At 43.2% G+C, this 16,220-nt stretch overlaps 1 protein-coding gene across 9 annotated transcripts in view; it reads right to left on the bottom strand.

Moving 5' to 3' along the window:
- Positions 1 to 281: 281 nt before the first annotated feature.
- mtmr4 (myotubularin related protein 4) overlaps positions 282 to 16,220 on the bottom strand; it is a 176,186-nt gene continuing 160,247 nt past the window's right edge. For 8 of the 9 annotated variants that reach the window (XM_078225024.1, XM_078225028.1, XM_078225023.1 and 5 more), the window contains one exon: positions 13,804 to 15,788. In XM_078225024.1, the coding sequence (XP_078081150.1) occupies positions 15,611 to 15,788 (178 nt within the window). In that variant the 3' untranslated portion in view covers positions 13,804 to 15,610. Of the gene's footprint in view, positions 432 to 10,523; positions 10,624 to 13,803; positions 15,789 to 16,220 lie in introns of those variants that run through there. The other variant, XR_013499101.1, reaches the window with a different exon arrangement.

Raw genomic sequence — 16,220 nt, 5'->3', positions numbered from 1 at the left:
GAAAGCTGCGCCATCAGGACGGACGTGACATGAGTGAGGTAGTATTCGCATGTGTGTCTCATTTGATAGAATGTGGTTGCTGGTGAAGACAACTCGAGGGCAAAATCACTCGAGTGGGAAACGAGACAGCCCACAGACCGGAGGCCCAATTAGACAACTTTGGACCCGGACATGGTGCCACATATATGTGGGAAGTAGTTGTCTGTCATTTTGTAAGACGCATGTTTCTTGCATCTGCTATTTAAAGTTAAATTCATCAAGTAAATTACCATGTGTCTGTTGATGCATAGTTAGTTTTAAGTTAATGTTGGGTTTGACTGTTACAGTAAAAGTTTAAAAATCTTGTTCATTGATTCCTTTCATCAGGGATTGGTTGGTGATTCCATTCTTTTCAGGTTATTGGTCTCTCTGGGATTGTGGCAATGTGAACCCTGCAAAGAACAGGAAATCACAGGAGTTCTGGAAAATAATTCAAGCACAGACGACAATACTTGGAGGAACTGCAGCTAACAGTGGAGAATGGGAGGAAGCTAAAATACAGTGGCCCAGAATCAGCATTGCAGTGGTTGGGAGTGGAGATTTGGAGGCTGCAACTAGAGTGGACTAAGAACATAGATAGATTGCTAAACAGGGATGCGGACTCTGGAATTTGGTGCACAAAGGGATAGGGAACCAGTAAAGAAAAAAGATGGACTTGCATTTATATAGCACTTTTCACAACCCCCATGTCGTCTCAAGCACTTTACAGCAATGAGGCACTTTTCAAGATTCTTGTAATATAGGAATCATGGCAGTCAACTTGCGCACAGTAAATTTCTACAAACAATAGTGTGATAATTAACAGATAATCGATTATTTTATGATGTTAATTGAAGGATAATATTGGCCAGGATACCAGGAACAACTCCCTGCTCTTCTTTAAAATAGTGTCAAAGAATCTTATACACCCACCTTGATATTTATGTTCAAAGCTCGGAATAGGACTGGAACTTAAAACCTTTTGACCCAGAGGCAAAACTGCCACTGATTGAGACACAGCTGAAAGGTCTGGCCAGATGAGTACTTCGTATGGTACAGGAATAAACATTACTTATGATGCATTGAAGCTCAACTCAACAATCAAACAGAAAAACTAGATTGTCCACCCGAGTACTTGCAGAAGCAGAAACACATGGAGAAGGTGCAGAGTTTCTGGCGAAACATGGAAAGCAAACAGATTCTTTCATTCTTGCTAATATTTTTGGATATTTTGATTCACTCAAAGCTTGGTTTGTGGTTCAAGGACGATAGTGAAGAAGGACCCAATGTTTCCAGACAATAACAGAAAGCTAATGTATAGATAAAATTTGGGAGAGTACCAAGTACAAAGTACACTGGAGAGCGTGGGGGCATGGGAGCAAAAGGTCTGCTGACTGTCCCAGGTCAATAGTAATAGAAACATAAGGGACAATGTTACTGACATGAAACAAGGTGGAGAAGGAAGTAAACAGCCAATCAAATGGAAAGTACCAGGGAGATTGGAAATAATGAGGAGAGCTAACCCTTCAGTCACACAGGATACTATTGGTGACTTGAATTAAGTCTGTCTTGGTGGGGTGGAAACCAAACTGGTGTGATTCAAACTGGAGAAAATTAATGCAGAGATGAGCATCAATTATGTATTTCTGGTTCTTAGACAGGGGATTTAACAGATGGGGTGACAGTTGCAAAGAATATAAAGGCACAAGTCAGGAGTGTGATGGATTACTCTCCACTTGAATGGGTGAGTGCAGCCTCAACAACACTCAAGAAGCATGATTTCATCCAATGAAGCATTCCACTTGATTAGCATCCCATACACCTTAAACATTTGTTCCTTCCACCACCAGCACACAGTGAAAGCAGTGTGTACCTTCTCCAAGGTGCACTAAAGCGTCTCAACAAGGATCCTTTAACAGCACCTTTCAAACCAACTAGAAGGACAAGGGCAGCAGACATATGAGAACACAGCAACCTGCAATTTCCTCTCCAAGCCACACACTATCCTGACTTGGAATTATATTGCCATTACTTCACTATTATGTGCCTTCCTAACAGCACTGTGAGTGCACCTACATATGGACAGCAGCAGTTTAAGAAGGGTCACCACCACATTTGAATGGTAATTAGAGATGGCCAATGAGTACAATTCACTTTTGATGGAATAATGCAAAAAAGGCAGAGGGCGGAATGTCACGAGAAAAATTCAAGTATCCAGCTAGCGTGAAAATGGGAGAGTTGCAGATCTGTTTTTTGGGTGAGTTTTATGCATTTAGTGCATGAAAAAATGAGCTAGACTATTTCTAGCTCAATAGTAGCCGCAGAGGGCTGACAGAGACAGAGAGAGAACTGTTAGGCACCTGCTGCAGCAGCCAGCCTCATCTCAACCCCCAACCCATGTTCCCGCAATCTGGTCTCCCTCGGCCGATCGCGAGCTCAAAACTCTAGCATCTGCCACCCACCCCCCCGCACACACCCCCCCCCCCCCCCCCCCCAAGACCTATCGCGTCTCCCTCTCTCATTGATCACAGGCAGAGCAGCAGCGGGGCCCTCCACATTCCAATCGCATGCAGAGTGCGCAGCCCCCCTCCCACGATTTCTGGCAGAGTGCGCAGTGGGCCCCCCTCCCTCCCCACTATCAAAGTTGCAGGAGATCCCCCCGCTCACTCCACTGATCGCGGGCTGCCGCAGACTGGCCCCGCCCCCATAGGCCCTGCTCCCTCCAGGCTCCACCCCTGTTACTGCCCAGTTGGCAGTGACAAGGAGCACAGTGGGCATTGCTAAGGTGCCAAGCTGGCACTGCCGTAGGGGCACGTTGCCCTTGACCTCCCTAGGGGGTCTCAACATCCTCCGGTTCTACCGGCGAGGGCAATATGACTGTTCTCTGTTCATGGGGAGCAGGCCGCAAAAGCAAGTGTGCCCAGACAATTGAGTGCCGGGCTCACTAAACAGATGTAAATAATAATTTAAATATATTTAAATAATATATTCAGCCTCTTGCTGGAAATGGGCGAGAGGCTGATCGTGCCAGCAATCCGGTGCCGATAAAATCGAGAGCGCCAAGAAATTGGGCGTGATCCCGATTTCTCAGCTCTCACGCAATTTTACGGCTCACTCCGCCCATCGATGAGCAGGGCGAGCCGGTAAAATTGCGACCTAAGCGTGAGTTATTCAGAATGGAATAAAAGCAGCATCGGCTTTGTAGACAACAGAAGTAACTTGTGAAGTAAGCACTTATGAAAAAAGTTGATTAGGAGCTGGTCAAATTCAGGGAGTCACTGGAATTCTAATAAGGGCTAGAGATAAGACTGAAGACGAATATTTTGGAGTTGACTCTGGATATAAAAAGTTACGACAGCTGAACTATTCTTACAAATGCCAGATATTAGACACAAAGAAATTCAGAATTTTCTCAGCAGGTGTCAAAGTGAGGATGACAATGCAACATAGGCAGTTTAGTGGTGTCCTTCCCCTCCACATTTTCCTGCAGTAATAGGAGGACAAAGCTATGGATTATCAGACTGGTTGGGTGCCTATTTGTTAATGCCTGTGCCCGCAGTTCAACTGTTTTGAAGACAGATACATGTGGGGAAAGCAGGAAATGGACTCAGTGATGCCACCTAGCAGGGACAAGTTTTTCTTAAAATTAATTTATGGAGATCAGTGTCACAGGTTAGGCCAACATTTATTTGTTCATTTTGAATCATCCTTCAGAAGAAGGTGGTGAGCTTCCTTTGTGAATCGCTGCAGTCCATGTGATGTAGGTACACCCACAGTGCTGTTAGGGAGGGAGTTCCAGGATTTTGACCCAATGACAATGAAGGATCGGCGATATATTTCAAGTCGATGGTTAAGTGACTTGGAGGGGAACTTCCAGTTGATGGTGGTCCCATGTATCTGCTGCTCTTGTCCTTCTAGATGGTAATGATCCTGCCTTTGGAAGGTGCTGCCTGAGGAGCACTGATGAGTTTCTGCAGTGCATCTTGTAGATGGTACACACAGCTACCCCTGTTCATCGGTGGTGGAGTGGATGTTTGAGGATACGGTGCCATTCAAACTTGCTGCTTTCTCCTGGATGGTGTCAAGCTCAAGGCTGTTAGAGTTGTACTCATCCAGGCAAGTGGAGAGTTTTCCATCACATTCCTAAGTTGTGCCTTGCAGATGGTGGGCATCAGGAGGTGAGGTACTCACCACAGGATTCCGAGCTTCTGATCGGCACTTGTAGCCACAGCATTTCCATGGCTAATCCAATTCAGTTTCTGGTCAATGATACCCTTCAGGATGTTGACAGTGAGGATTCAGCTATGCTAATGCCATTGAATGTCAAGAAGTGATGGTTAGATGCGCACTTGTTCAAGATGGTCATTGCCAGGCACTCATGGGGCATGAATGTTACTTGTCAGCCCAAGCCCAAGTCCAGGTCTCACTGTACTTGGACAGCTTTGGTACCTGACGAGTCATGAATGGTGCTGAACTTTGTGCAGTCATCAGCAAACATCCCCACTTTTGACCTTATGAATGGAAGGCTGGTCATTTAGTGCAGCTGAAAATGATTGGGACTAGGACACGAGTCCCAACCTGAGGACTCCTGCAATGATCTTCTGGACCTGAGGTGGTTGATCTCCAACAACAACCATGTTCCTTTGTTCCAGGTATGACTCCAACCAATGGAGGGTTCTCCCTTTGATTCTTATTGACTCCACTTTTGCTACGCTGACAGGCCACTCTGTCAAATGCTGCCTTGATGTCGAGAGCAATTACAACCTCACCAGTGTATCAAAAGTGAAGGGAAGGTAGGCTTCTAGAGTGTTAAAGTGGTTACGTCTTCCCCAATGAAGAGGAGTAAATTGGGAGTCAATATGCTTCTGAGGCAACTGGAAACAGTTTTTCCAAAAATGGAAGGACATCTTGCTGGGATGTTACTCAAATTTACACTTGGAATTTAACACTGCCTAATTTGAATAATCTGAACTTAAATTTCCTTAGCACTAAACTCCCAATTTGCAGTGTCCTTTGCATTAATTAAGCAATAATTTGGTAAAGCAATCTTTTCATATCAAAAATTAAAGCCTTTCAAGTTTTCAGAGTGGACTCAAGTGAGAGCATAGTAAGTGATGCTTGACTCACATACAAATTCTGTCAATTGAGAATTCAAAGGCTCTTCAGGCCAAATAAAAAAATTCGATCTTCGCAAACCACTATTGAAGCATTGATCTTTTGAAAATTTGAGTGATTGAAGAGTCACTGTTGCTGAGGTGAAAAATTCTTTCTATAGCATCGAATCCTTGCAGTATTCAGCAGCTGGCCCAGCAGGTTTATTGTATAAATTGTTTATTGTATAATGAATAAATGCTAAAAATTAGTGAAGTGCTCAAAGTTCTGGTGTATCAAATATACTGAACAGCTCTTATTTCACCACTGTCATAATGACATGATGTGTGCCTATGAGATATGAATCGTTAAATTCACTGGTCAAATATATATATTTAACTGCTTTAAAATGACTTTTGAAAAGCAAGCAAAGGCATGGATTTAAGATGGCTGCCACTGGTCACCTGATATCACAAGTTGGCCAGTTTCTAGAAGGTTGCAATTGGATTACAATTAAGTCATACCAAGGTCACATCCCATGGAATTTAACACCTGCTAATGTCAAGAATTACTTCAAAGGTTTACTTAAACTTTACTGGTCCTCACCATTTATATTTCTATAAGCTACCTCTCAAGCGCAGACAGAAAATCTGCTTGGATAATGGCTAGAGGGGTGTTCTTCCTATCTCATCAGGATGGAGGATGGATCATTTAGGAATCAATGGTTGGGAAACAAATCTCCTGGGTTATAACAATAACCAAGGTCTGGCCAGATATGAGCTAATTGATTAGCTTCTGAAATCATATATGGAGTGAGGTCATGTGACTAGAATGACAATTCTGAAATGTTTCTAGTACAACATCCAAGCTGCTAGAAACAAGAGTCTGGAAGAAATCTGCCAATGGAGAACTAACACCATCTCTCTCTCAGGTTTAAGGCCCCATCACGGATACATTTTTGGTAGCCTCCACAGGAGAGATTCAATGGAAAAAAAAACTCAGGCTCAATTGCATAGACTTTTTAGAAAAGATGGATTATGGCTTAAAAGAGACTCTAGAAATTGCAGTTTATATCAGTCTCAACTCCATTGAAATTTCAGGACCACTGTGGAAAGGTTCTGCCTCAGGCAGAGATACCAGCAAAGGACTCAAATTTCTTGCTTTTTATCAGTGAATCTTAATTTGGCCAATGAATAACCTCCTACTGTAGAACTTGTAATTTTGCATGCTTGTGTGTATGCATGAGTTGCAAAGGTCGGGACATGAGTTTATTTTTAAAATTATCTTTATACAGCTCAATAAAAACCAACCCATTTTGTTTAAACTCAACAAAGCTTGTCAAGACTAGTTTCTTAGCAAGTATCACATAAATCATAGAGAGAATCATAGAATCCTTACAGTGCAGAAGGAGGCCATTCAGCCCATCGAGGCTGCATCAACAATCCCACCCAGGCCCTATCCCAGTAACCCCACGTATTTACCCTGCTAATCCGCTTGACACTAAGGGACAATCTAACCTGCATATCTTTGGACCGTGGGAGGAAACCGGAGCACCTGGTGGAAACCCACCGACACGGGGAGAATGTGCAAACTCCACACAGACAGCGACCCAAGGCCAGAACTGAACCCGAGTCCCTGGCACTGTGAGGCAGCAGTGCTAACCACTGTGCCACCATGCCGCCCTTGGTTAAGCACAATCATTGAATTAATAGAAAGAAAGAGTAAATCTGGACAAGTGCCCTTCCCAATCGTATCACTAACTCCACAATGTATTATGTTTATTGAAAAACTCTTCTTCCACAATTAATTATTGAGCAGCTTTTACTGCAGCATGAGCTCTGTTGTTTGGGTTTTACTGAAATGCATGTTGTAGTCAGGTGGCCAGCAGCAATGGCAACAACGAGAATGGTTAAGAGCTATAATCAAGCACGCTGGGAATTTTGGGCAAGTTGAGTTAAACACAAACAAGTCAGAGAAAAGTGAAGCAACCCGTGGCCTGTCCTGTGAGATGTGATGTGACACTTCCTGTGTTGATCAAATAAGAATGATTGTTTGGACAAGTGCCGGACAGACCAGAGCTGTTTATTACTGCCTTAGTCCATATATGGTGAGGCTACGTGACTTACATGCAACTTAATATAAGCATATGGTAATTGTTTGAGAGGAACTCCATTGGCTATAATCAAACGCGATCAGTTTCCGGTGGTATCATTGGCTGGGTGTCAGAGAACTTTCTGGAAGGCTATGAAAAAGTTATAAGTAAAAAGAGGAACTTTAAGTCTTTTCCTTCGCAGAAACTTGAGAATCACATTCGCAACATGTGCCCTGAAGATGGCTTGAGACAAGAAAAAAGAACCATGAGTAAGATTCCTATCCGAGGGCAGACCTGGCCAGTTCAGTCAGTCAAAACTTAAAGTTAAATGAGTTAAAGCTTAGAGTTAGAATTGAAGCTAAATGAGTTAAAGTTAAGGTTGAAGTTAAATGATGAAATCGAATTAAAATGTTGAAACTAATGTATATTTTGTGGAGTATTGGTACCTGAAACATTAAATAGAGTTTAAGTATCTGAGTCACCTCTCTTGGTCAAACAAGGGGAAAATGTTTGGGGAAAAAGGTTTAAATATTCCAGTTGGATAACAATGTGGTTTGAGGAATATTAGAATAATGACTACTTGACCAAGACCATTTTACCACAGTTAGTCATTGTTTCACATTTTTGTTCACAACCACAGCACATTCCAGTGTTCTGCAGCTGATGGAGTATTTTTCAAGTGGATTCACGGTTGTATGTCAGGAAACTTAGCAGTTGACTTGCATAAAGCAACAACACAAACAACAATGTGATAACAAACCACGACACCCTGTTTTGTGATGTCAATTGAGGAAAAACTTGGCCAATGCTCTTCCTCAAAATAGTGCCATGCGCCCGAGAGGGCAAATGGAGCTACCAATTAATGTCTTATCTGTAAAGACAGTATCTCTGGCAGTGCAGCACACCTTCAGCACAGTACTGGAGTTCCAGCCTTGATTTTTGACCTCGGGTCCTGGAGTGGGACTTGAACCCAAACCTTCTGACTTAGGAGAGAGTCCAACTGAGTCACGGCTAACACCTCAGGAAAATGTAGTGTTTTGCAGACCAAAGTACTTGTATTATCTGAGCAAGAGACAATTCTAATTTAAGATCAGGAACATTTTCAAGTTTTGTTGTCAGATCTTCAATGAAAGCATAACTCGGAGGAGAAATTTTTACTTCAATTGTCAGAAAATAAATGTGCCTAATTTCAGTTTGTGCTACAATCCAATTAGAAAAGATATGCACCCTGCCTCTTCATGAGGACAAATTGCTCTACATTTGAGCACATTTCCAGAAATATTGCATACAGGACACTCCCAAGACTTTCAGACACACTGAGGGCGACATCAAGACTAAGAAGTTAAAACGCTTCTATACAGAAGAGCTAATTTTGCTCTATTTTACTGTGTACCAATTTTTTCTTTATTTCCTTGTGACAAGCCCTAGGAACTCTGACAGCAGGAAGTGAAGCTGATTTTATTTTCTGTGCACACAATAACCCAAACTAATTCAAATGATGAAATAGGCTTTATAACACGACGAGTGATCTGTCAATACCTGGCCATGCACTACATTTCCCTGGCGTACTTAAGCACCACCCCCTCCCCCCCCCCAACCCACACAAGACTGGCATGGTGGACTCCCGTTTCCATGTTCTTATGACACTTAAGATTTCTTTGGGAAGATTCCGCCCGATTTCTACACTGGTTGCAAATAAGTGCTGTCTGAGAGATGTTTGGTTTTGGAAGTTAAAATAAAATTAATTCAAAAGCATTGTGATCCGTGAAAGGCAACATTATCATGGAGATGGTAGAGCTTAAGAATTTATCCATGTGCCTGCTGAGGCGGGTGGTTAGTTGCAGCTCAGACCTCATGTAGGTTATAGTTCAAATAGAAGAACAAAGAACAATACAGCACAGGAACAGGCCCTTCGGCCCCCCCAAGCCCGCGCCACTCCCTGGTCCAAACTAGACCATTCTTTTGTATCCCTCCATTCCCACTCCGTTCATATGGCTATCTAGATAAGTCTTAAATGTTCCCAGTGTGTCTGCCTCCACTACCTTGCCCGGCAGCGCATTCCAGGCCCCCACCACCCTCTGTGTAAAATACGTCCTTCTGATATCCGTGTTAAACCTCCCCTCCCCCTCACCTTGAACCTATGACCCCTCGTGAACGTCACCACCGACCTGGGAAAAAGCTTCTCACCGTTCACCCTATCTATGCCTTTCATAATTTTATACACCTCTATTAGGTCACCCCTCATCCTCCGTCTTTCCAGTGAGAACCCCAGTTTAGCCAATCTCTCCTCATACCTAAGCCCTTCCATACCAGGCAACATCCTGGTAAACCTCCTCTGCACTCTCTCTAAAGCCTTCACGTCCTTCTGGTAGTGTGGCGACCAGAACTGAACGCAGTATTCCAAATGCGGCCGAACCAACGTTCCATACAACTGCAACATCAGACCCCAACTTTTATACTCTATGCCCAGTCCTATAAAGGCAAGCATGCCATATGCCTTATTCACTACCTTCTCCACCTGTGACGTCACCTTCAAGGATCTGTGGACTTGCACACCCAGGTCCCTCTGCGTATCTACACCCTTTATGGTTCCGCCATTTATCGTATAGCTCCCCCCTACGTTAGTTCTACCAAAATGCATCACTTCGCATTTATCTGGATTGAACTCCATCTGCCATTTCTTTGCCCAAATTTCCAGCCTATCTATATCCTTCTGTAGCCTCTGATAATGTTCCTCACTATCTGCAAGTCCAGCCCTTTGTGTCGTCCGCAAACTTACTGATCACCCCAGTTACACCTTCTTCCAGATCGTTTATATAAATCACAAACAGCAGAGATCCCAATACAGAGCCCTGCGGAACACCACTAGTCACAGGCATCCAGCCGGAAAAAGACCCTTCCACTACCACCCTCTGTCTTCTGTGACCAAGCCAGTTCTCCACCCATCTAGCCACCTCCCCCTTTATCCCATGAGATCCAACCTTTTGCACCAACCTACCATGAGGGACTTTGTCAAACGCTTTACTAAAGTCTATATAGGCGACATCCACGGCCCTTCCCTCGTCAACCATTCTAGTCACTTCTTCAAAAAACTCCACCAGTTTAGTGAGGCATGACCTCCCTCTCACAAAACCATGCTGACTATCGTTAATAAGTTTATTCCTTTCTAAATGCGCATACATCCTATCTCTAAGAATCCTCTCCAACAACTTCCCTACCACGGACGCCAAGTTCACTGGCCTATAATTTCCCGGGTTATCCTTCCTACCCTTCTTAAAGAACAGGACCACATTAGCTATCCTCCAATCCTCTAGGACCTCACCTGTGTCCAGTGACGAGACAAAGATTTGCGTCAGAGGCCCAGCGATTTCATCTCTCGTCTCCCTGAGCAGCCTGGGATAGATTCCATCAAACCCTGGGATCTGTTAGGCAGGCAGAAGGCAGTTACAATTCAGTTAAGGTGGTGGAAGGTCACTGGAGCTTGGAGAAATCCCAGGGCAGTGCCAACATGGTAAAGATAATGGTTTGCGAGTTGTAATTGTACCAATAATTAGAGTGGGAATGCAGCTTTGTGAATTCCGTGGAAAGGTAGTTTCTGAAGAGACTGAGTCAGAGCGGCTTTTGAGGAAATTCAGAGGCTAAATCTTTGAAGGTGAAGAGTGGAAATCCCTCACGAGGGGGACAGAATTGTAGCAAGATATTGTGACTTAGTGGCCACTGATGTCCAGGTATGAAGCTGAGAAACCCATGGGATCAGTCTTGATCACACCTGTCAATTAATGTGCAGTGCGGTGTGTTGAATCAGTCTGTTAATTCAGATTTACCGTGTTAATTCTGAATGTTAGCGTATGAGATAGATATTCTAAGTTGTCTTACCTTTCTTTTTATAGTATTTATTTTATTTGAATCTTGTGTCTTTATTCTCCTAGTGGGTAACTGGGATTTCAAACTTTGTCTGCTTTAAACAAAAGGTGACTGGCCCCTAATCAGATCATAACACCACTCATTTCAATACAACTTAAATTCTAATGTTCATGGTCATATTATAGCCAACTACAGTCCCATATATCTAATGCACACCAGAAATAAAAGACTCCAATGGCACCTTCCTAGCATCATCAGTAGAGGTGGTGCAGAATGAACTAAGTTACAGAATTTGCAGCATAAATAACAACTTACCACATTTTAGGTCTTATTGGTCTATAAGAACATTAGGCAGCTATTCAAGCTTTCAAACCTCTTCCACCATTCTCTTAGATCTTGCCTGATGTATGTTTTAACTTGGTTTTTATCCATATCCCGATAGCCTGACCAACAAAAATCCTTGACCTCGGTCTTGAAAATTTCAATTGACCCAGCATCCATAGCTCTTGGGGGTGAGGGGAGCATTTCAAATTTCCACTACAATTAGGTGATAAAATGCTTCCTAGATACCCCCACCAGAGAAAGGTTTATATGCTGGGAACTCCTGTCGAGTTCCCGGTTTAAAGTTAAAGGACTATAACCCTTTTCCTGATCAATATCTCTAAGTGTTACCAAAATATTGAGGGCAGCATTGGGATTATTTTTAAGTTAAACACCCGAATGAGAGACTAATAGGCCTTTCCTTCCCAAAGACAACCAATTAAGGGCAGCACAGTAGCACAGTGGTTAGCACTGCTGTCGCACAACGCCAGGGACCTAGGTTCGATTCCCGGCTTGGGTCACAGCGGTTTCCTCCCACAGTCCAAAGATGTGCCAGCTAGCCGAATGGCCTCCTTCTGCACTGTTGGATCCTATGAAATTAAGAGCCTGCTTCAGGGATTCCTGACCAATTGGGAGATCACGCCATTTTATCAGAAATAATTTCTGCTTAACCCATGGCATTCCAGAGAAGCTCACTAACATTTGCGTTTAGGTTACAACACCATCAGGGAGGGAGGACATCTAGAAAAGCTGCTCCCAGCACTCCCACTCTTACCTGGAGGTGGAGTTGAGGGGCGACAATGAGGTGAGCTCTCCTAAGAATGGAAGGAAGTAGTCAGCCTTTCCAAGGCAGGCATGAATGGAACTGCCCAAGTGAGAAGCAACTGTGCCCCCCTCCAGTCTGGAGACTGTGTACTGTGTAAGGGAATCAGGAACACCTGGTGGGCATGAAAGGTGAATGGCATAGCACCTCAGGTGGCAGGCCCCACATTCTAATCTGCAATGTTAGCCTCAGATCATACATCCTAGCAGCTGCACCCTCACATTTTCACACCTGAGTGCACACTCAGCTTATTGCCCTCTGTCTCAACCATGCCTCAGAATCACCCTGCACAAATGGTTGCTTCCCATGCGCAAGAGCAGAGGTTCACAACTTTATTCCCTACTCACCCCAGGAAAGACGAAGGAGGCAGCAGCATGTCGGAAAACCTGCCCAATGGCATTTTTCTCAATTTTTCCAGCCCCCTGCCCAACTTCCAAAGCTGCTATTACAATCACTAAATTCCACCTGCTTTCTGTCCTCACAGGAGAAGGCTGCACACAACTTTGGGAGAGGCATACATCCGTGGTCAGGAGAGGTGAGGATTGGGTGGTCCTCCAGGCACCTTGTAGCCACAGGTAATGCATGCCTACCTGCCCTATTAGGAAGATAATCTACCATCATGAGTGTGCAGATGTCAATAACATCTGCATGAGAGTCTGAGACTCCTGACGTAACAATGTTCGCACATTTCAAAATAACTGGACACCTGCCTGTAGACACTCGGGTTGGGTGGGGAGAAAGAGTCTCACCTCCTTCCAGTTGTGGCTGAGAAGGCAGCTACTACTTTTCTTGGTGTTGCTCCTGCTGCAACTTGTGGCAGTGGTAGGCCCCTTGCCATAGACCCTCAGCAGAGGTGGGAGATGGGCTGCATAAGCTGCTCCCATGCCACTGTCAAGGCTAGTAGCAAGGGGAACAGTTGAATGAAGGTGGTTCAGGTGTTGGAGCTGGCAATCACCATTTATGCAGTAATAACACTTTCTGCAGAGGAGTGTTTTGCACTGCAGTCTCGCCGTCTGATCATGTCTGAAGTTTTTCAGTGCAAATGATCAAAGCTGTCGCAGCTTGTCAGCTGTACAGAGGAAGTCCCCCCTGCTACACTCTCACCTTCTCCAACCCATTGGTTGGAGGCACAACATTGGACCGATCCTTTCGAGAAAGGGGAAATTTATACATTAATTCCCTCTTAATTGCCTGCTTAACACTTTTATTAGAATTCCTCAGCCACAGTTTCTCGAATTTATTCCCTATCCACTCCTCGGGAAAATTGACAAAAGCAGAAGCATGTTGGAATTTGATTTTCTTTTTTCAATTTTCCCAGCCCACCACCCACTCTTACCCTCTTGATCTTCAAACCTGCCTCCACAGGCCTAGGAAAACTCTCTCCAATGTGTACAGGTATCATCTAAACCACACTACCAGCCCCTAGGTTGGAAAATGCATTCCCATAACGATTACACTCATGTACTGTTACAGAACACAAGATACTTTGCCAGTTAGTTTTGTCTTAGCTCTGTTACAAGTTTGATGACTTGCAAATGCCACTTGCATTGTATCAAACATTGAAAGTCCGATAAATGAATAGAAAATTAAAGAATTAAATCTGCCACAGATGTTTATTATCAGCAGCAAGATTCCTTCCCAGCCAGCTTTAATCTGGGGCCTGTGAAATTCACTACATTTAATTTGGGAAATGGACAGAAATCAATAGTCTGTTAGACAATTAGAAAGGAGACACTGTTCAAAGTCTGTAAAATAAAAGTGAAAAGAATTGATCAAGAACTCCCTTGTCAATCCAATGAAGGTTCCCAAAACTTTTCCATTTCAGTGTGGGCTGAGTAAGGTGTTAATCACAAATTCACAAACAATGGGTGGTGCTTCAAAGATGTGCTTTTTAAAATCACTTACGTCTGTCAATTTCTAACTATAAGTAAACAATTTTACACACCTCAGATTAACCACACTTGCAAAGTTCATTACATGTTGTTGTGGTAGACTATGGAGCAACACATGGAGCACTCTCCAGCAAATGGTAGCTCTAATGTGTCACCTCAGACCAGCAACTAACAGGCCTATCAGTGTGATCGAGAAACGCAGGACCCAGCAAGTGCACCATGAGGGAGAAAAGGAAAATGAGAAGGGAGATCCACAAGGGAAAGACAAGAAAGAGAAGGTCAAGAGGCACAGATGAACAAGAAAAAAAGCTATCTTCCTCTCAATTCAAATTCCTATAATCATATATTTTAACTTAAAGATGTACAGTCGGATCTGCCCATTTATAATTTACATGCAACCAGAGCTCTGATAGAAGTGTCAAGAATGAAGAGGTTGGGTTAAATATTTTCACCGAGAGAATAATCAATTGCAATTAATACCAGGGAAAGGCATTGAAGTAGACAGTACAACTGGACAAGAGACAATTAAAATGAATGCTTGAAGAGACAAGAAATATGGTGAAAAGAGTAATAAATAGTGTGGTTGGTCTTTGAGAAAGGGGACAAGCTTTTGGGCCTAATGGCTTTTTCCAGTTTGTAAAAAAATTTCTTTTGTAAGAGAAAGGAGAGGAAAGAGAGAAGGAAAATTGTAAGAATTAATAAACTGAGAGGGACACGTTGTTCCTCCAACATAGTAGGCTAATAGGAGTGATAATACTGTGGGATCTGCCCACCCCCAGCAAACCCCCCCAATATCATACAGGTTTCACATGTACATCTCCATCTTCCATCAACATTTAAAAAAATAACAATAAATGAAAACAGATTGGAGAAATGTCTCGTTTAGAGGCATGTTTTAGAATCACGAGCATCATTGTCACACATCTCAGAGGAACTCAGAAATAAAATTTAGGCTGCCGGTGTCATTTAAACAAGCAACTGTCACAGTCCCTCAATCTCTTTGCAACCTTTAATACAGGTTGAAAAGTGGATAGAATTAAGAGGTTCCACAGCCTGCAATATACAATTAGATTTTACACAATTCTACCTCTATCACATTCTTTACTGAGGCACAGAAGCTGCTCACTCTTGTAATGGCTGGTCAAGCAATTGAGAAACAGGACACCACATAGTCTCCACTTTATATCTCAGAAGCTCTTTACGCAAGAATTAGAATTTCTTTTCAAACCTAAGAAGCTCATCAGTTAGAGATGGATTTGTTTCTTTTCTCATTAATATTTTGGTTATTTCCCTACTCTCTCCCCTCTCCCCCCAACCCAAAGTTCATAGTGCACAGGTCAAGAGCTTGTTGTAGCAGCATTTTCATATCAGTACTTTGAAATCTTCCAAAACACCTATCCAGCTGGGGTTTGCATTTTTTTTTCTGTCGAACCCAGCTAACCTTCAAGTGTCAAGTTTCCAGGATAACAGAAGCTTCACGGCACAAGTTGGGGAAGGCAGAGTGCCATTTTAACTGGATGCAGTAGCAATCGGCTTCTTCAGCTGCTGATTCATAATTTCCCGGGTGCGGCACGCTTGAATCTGATCATAGCAGGAGTTACAGACCAGGACAGGGTCATATAACTGCTGATCTGGAATGGGTAGCTTCAGGTGGCAGCAATTGGCACAAAAAACATTCCCACAGTTCCTAGGAATAAACAAACAACGTCAATCCATTAACATGCTCAGACACAGAGAAAGGAGATAGTTTATCTGTGCTGCACTGCATACTCAAGTCTAATTTTCATCCCTTGAAGGTGCAGACACCTATTGGGAGAGTAATAACCTTTCAGTATCTCAACAAAATCAGAATTCTCCAAATATAGCATCTTGGTAGAGGTGGAGCACAATATCGCTTTACCCAGTCGAGTATACATACTTTCAGTTTAGGTCACAGGGCAGCAATCAGAAGGAACCTGGTTTACTTTTCCTTCTCTAACCTAATACATTCATTTTACACTAAGCACCAGAAACAGTTCAGAAACAAAATCATTCAGAATATAAACCAAAGTACACTCAATTAAAATTTATATCCTCAAAACACACAGAAATCTTTTCAACAGCAGAACAATACAAATGG

Source organism: Mustelus asterias, chromosome 12 (assembly GCF_964213995.1).
Source record: "Mustelus asterias chromosome 12, sMusAst1.hap1.1, whole genome shotgun sequence".
In the NCBI taxonomy this organism is placed as follows: Eukaryota; Metazoa; Chordata; class Chondrichthyes; order Carcharhiniformes; family Triakidae; genus Mustelus; species Mustelus asterias.
Note: the sequence above shows the minus strand (reverse complement) of the source record. Positions and strands in the feature narration are given on the sequence as shown.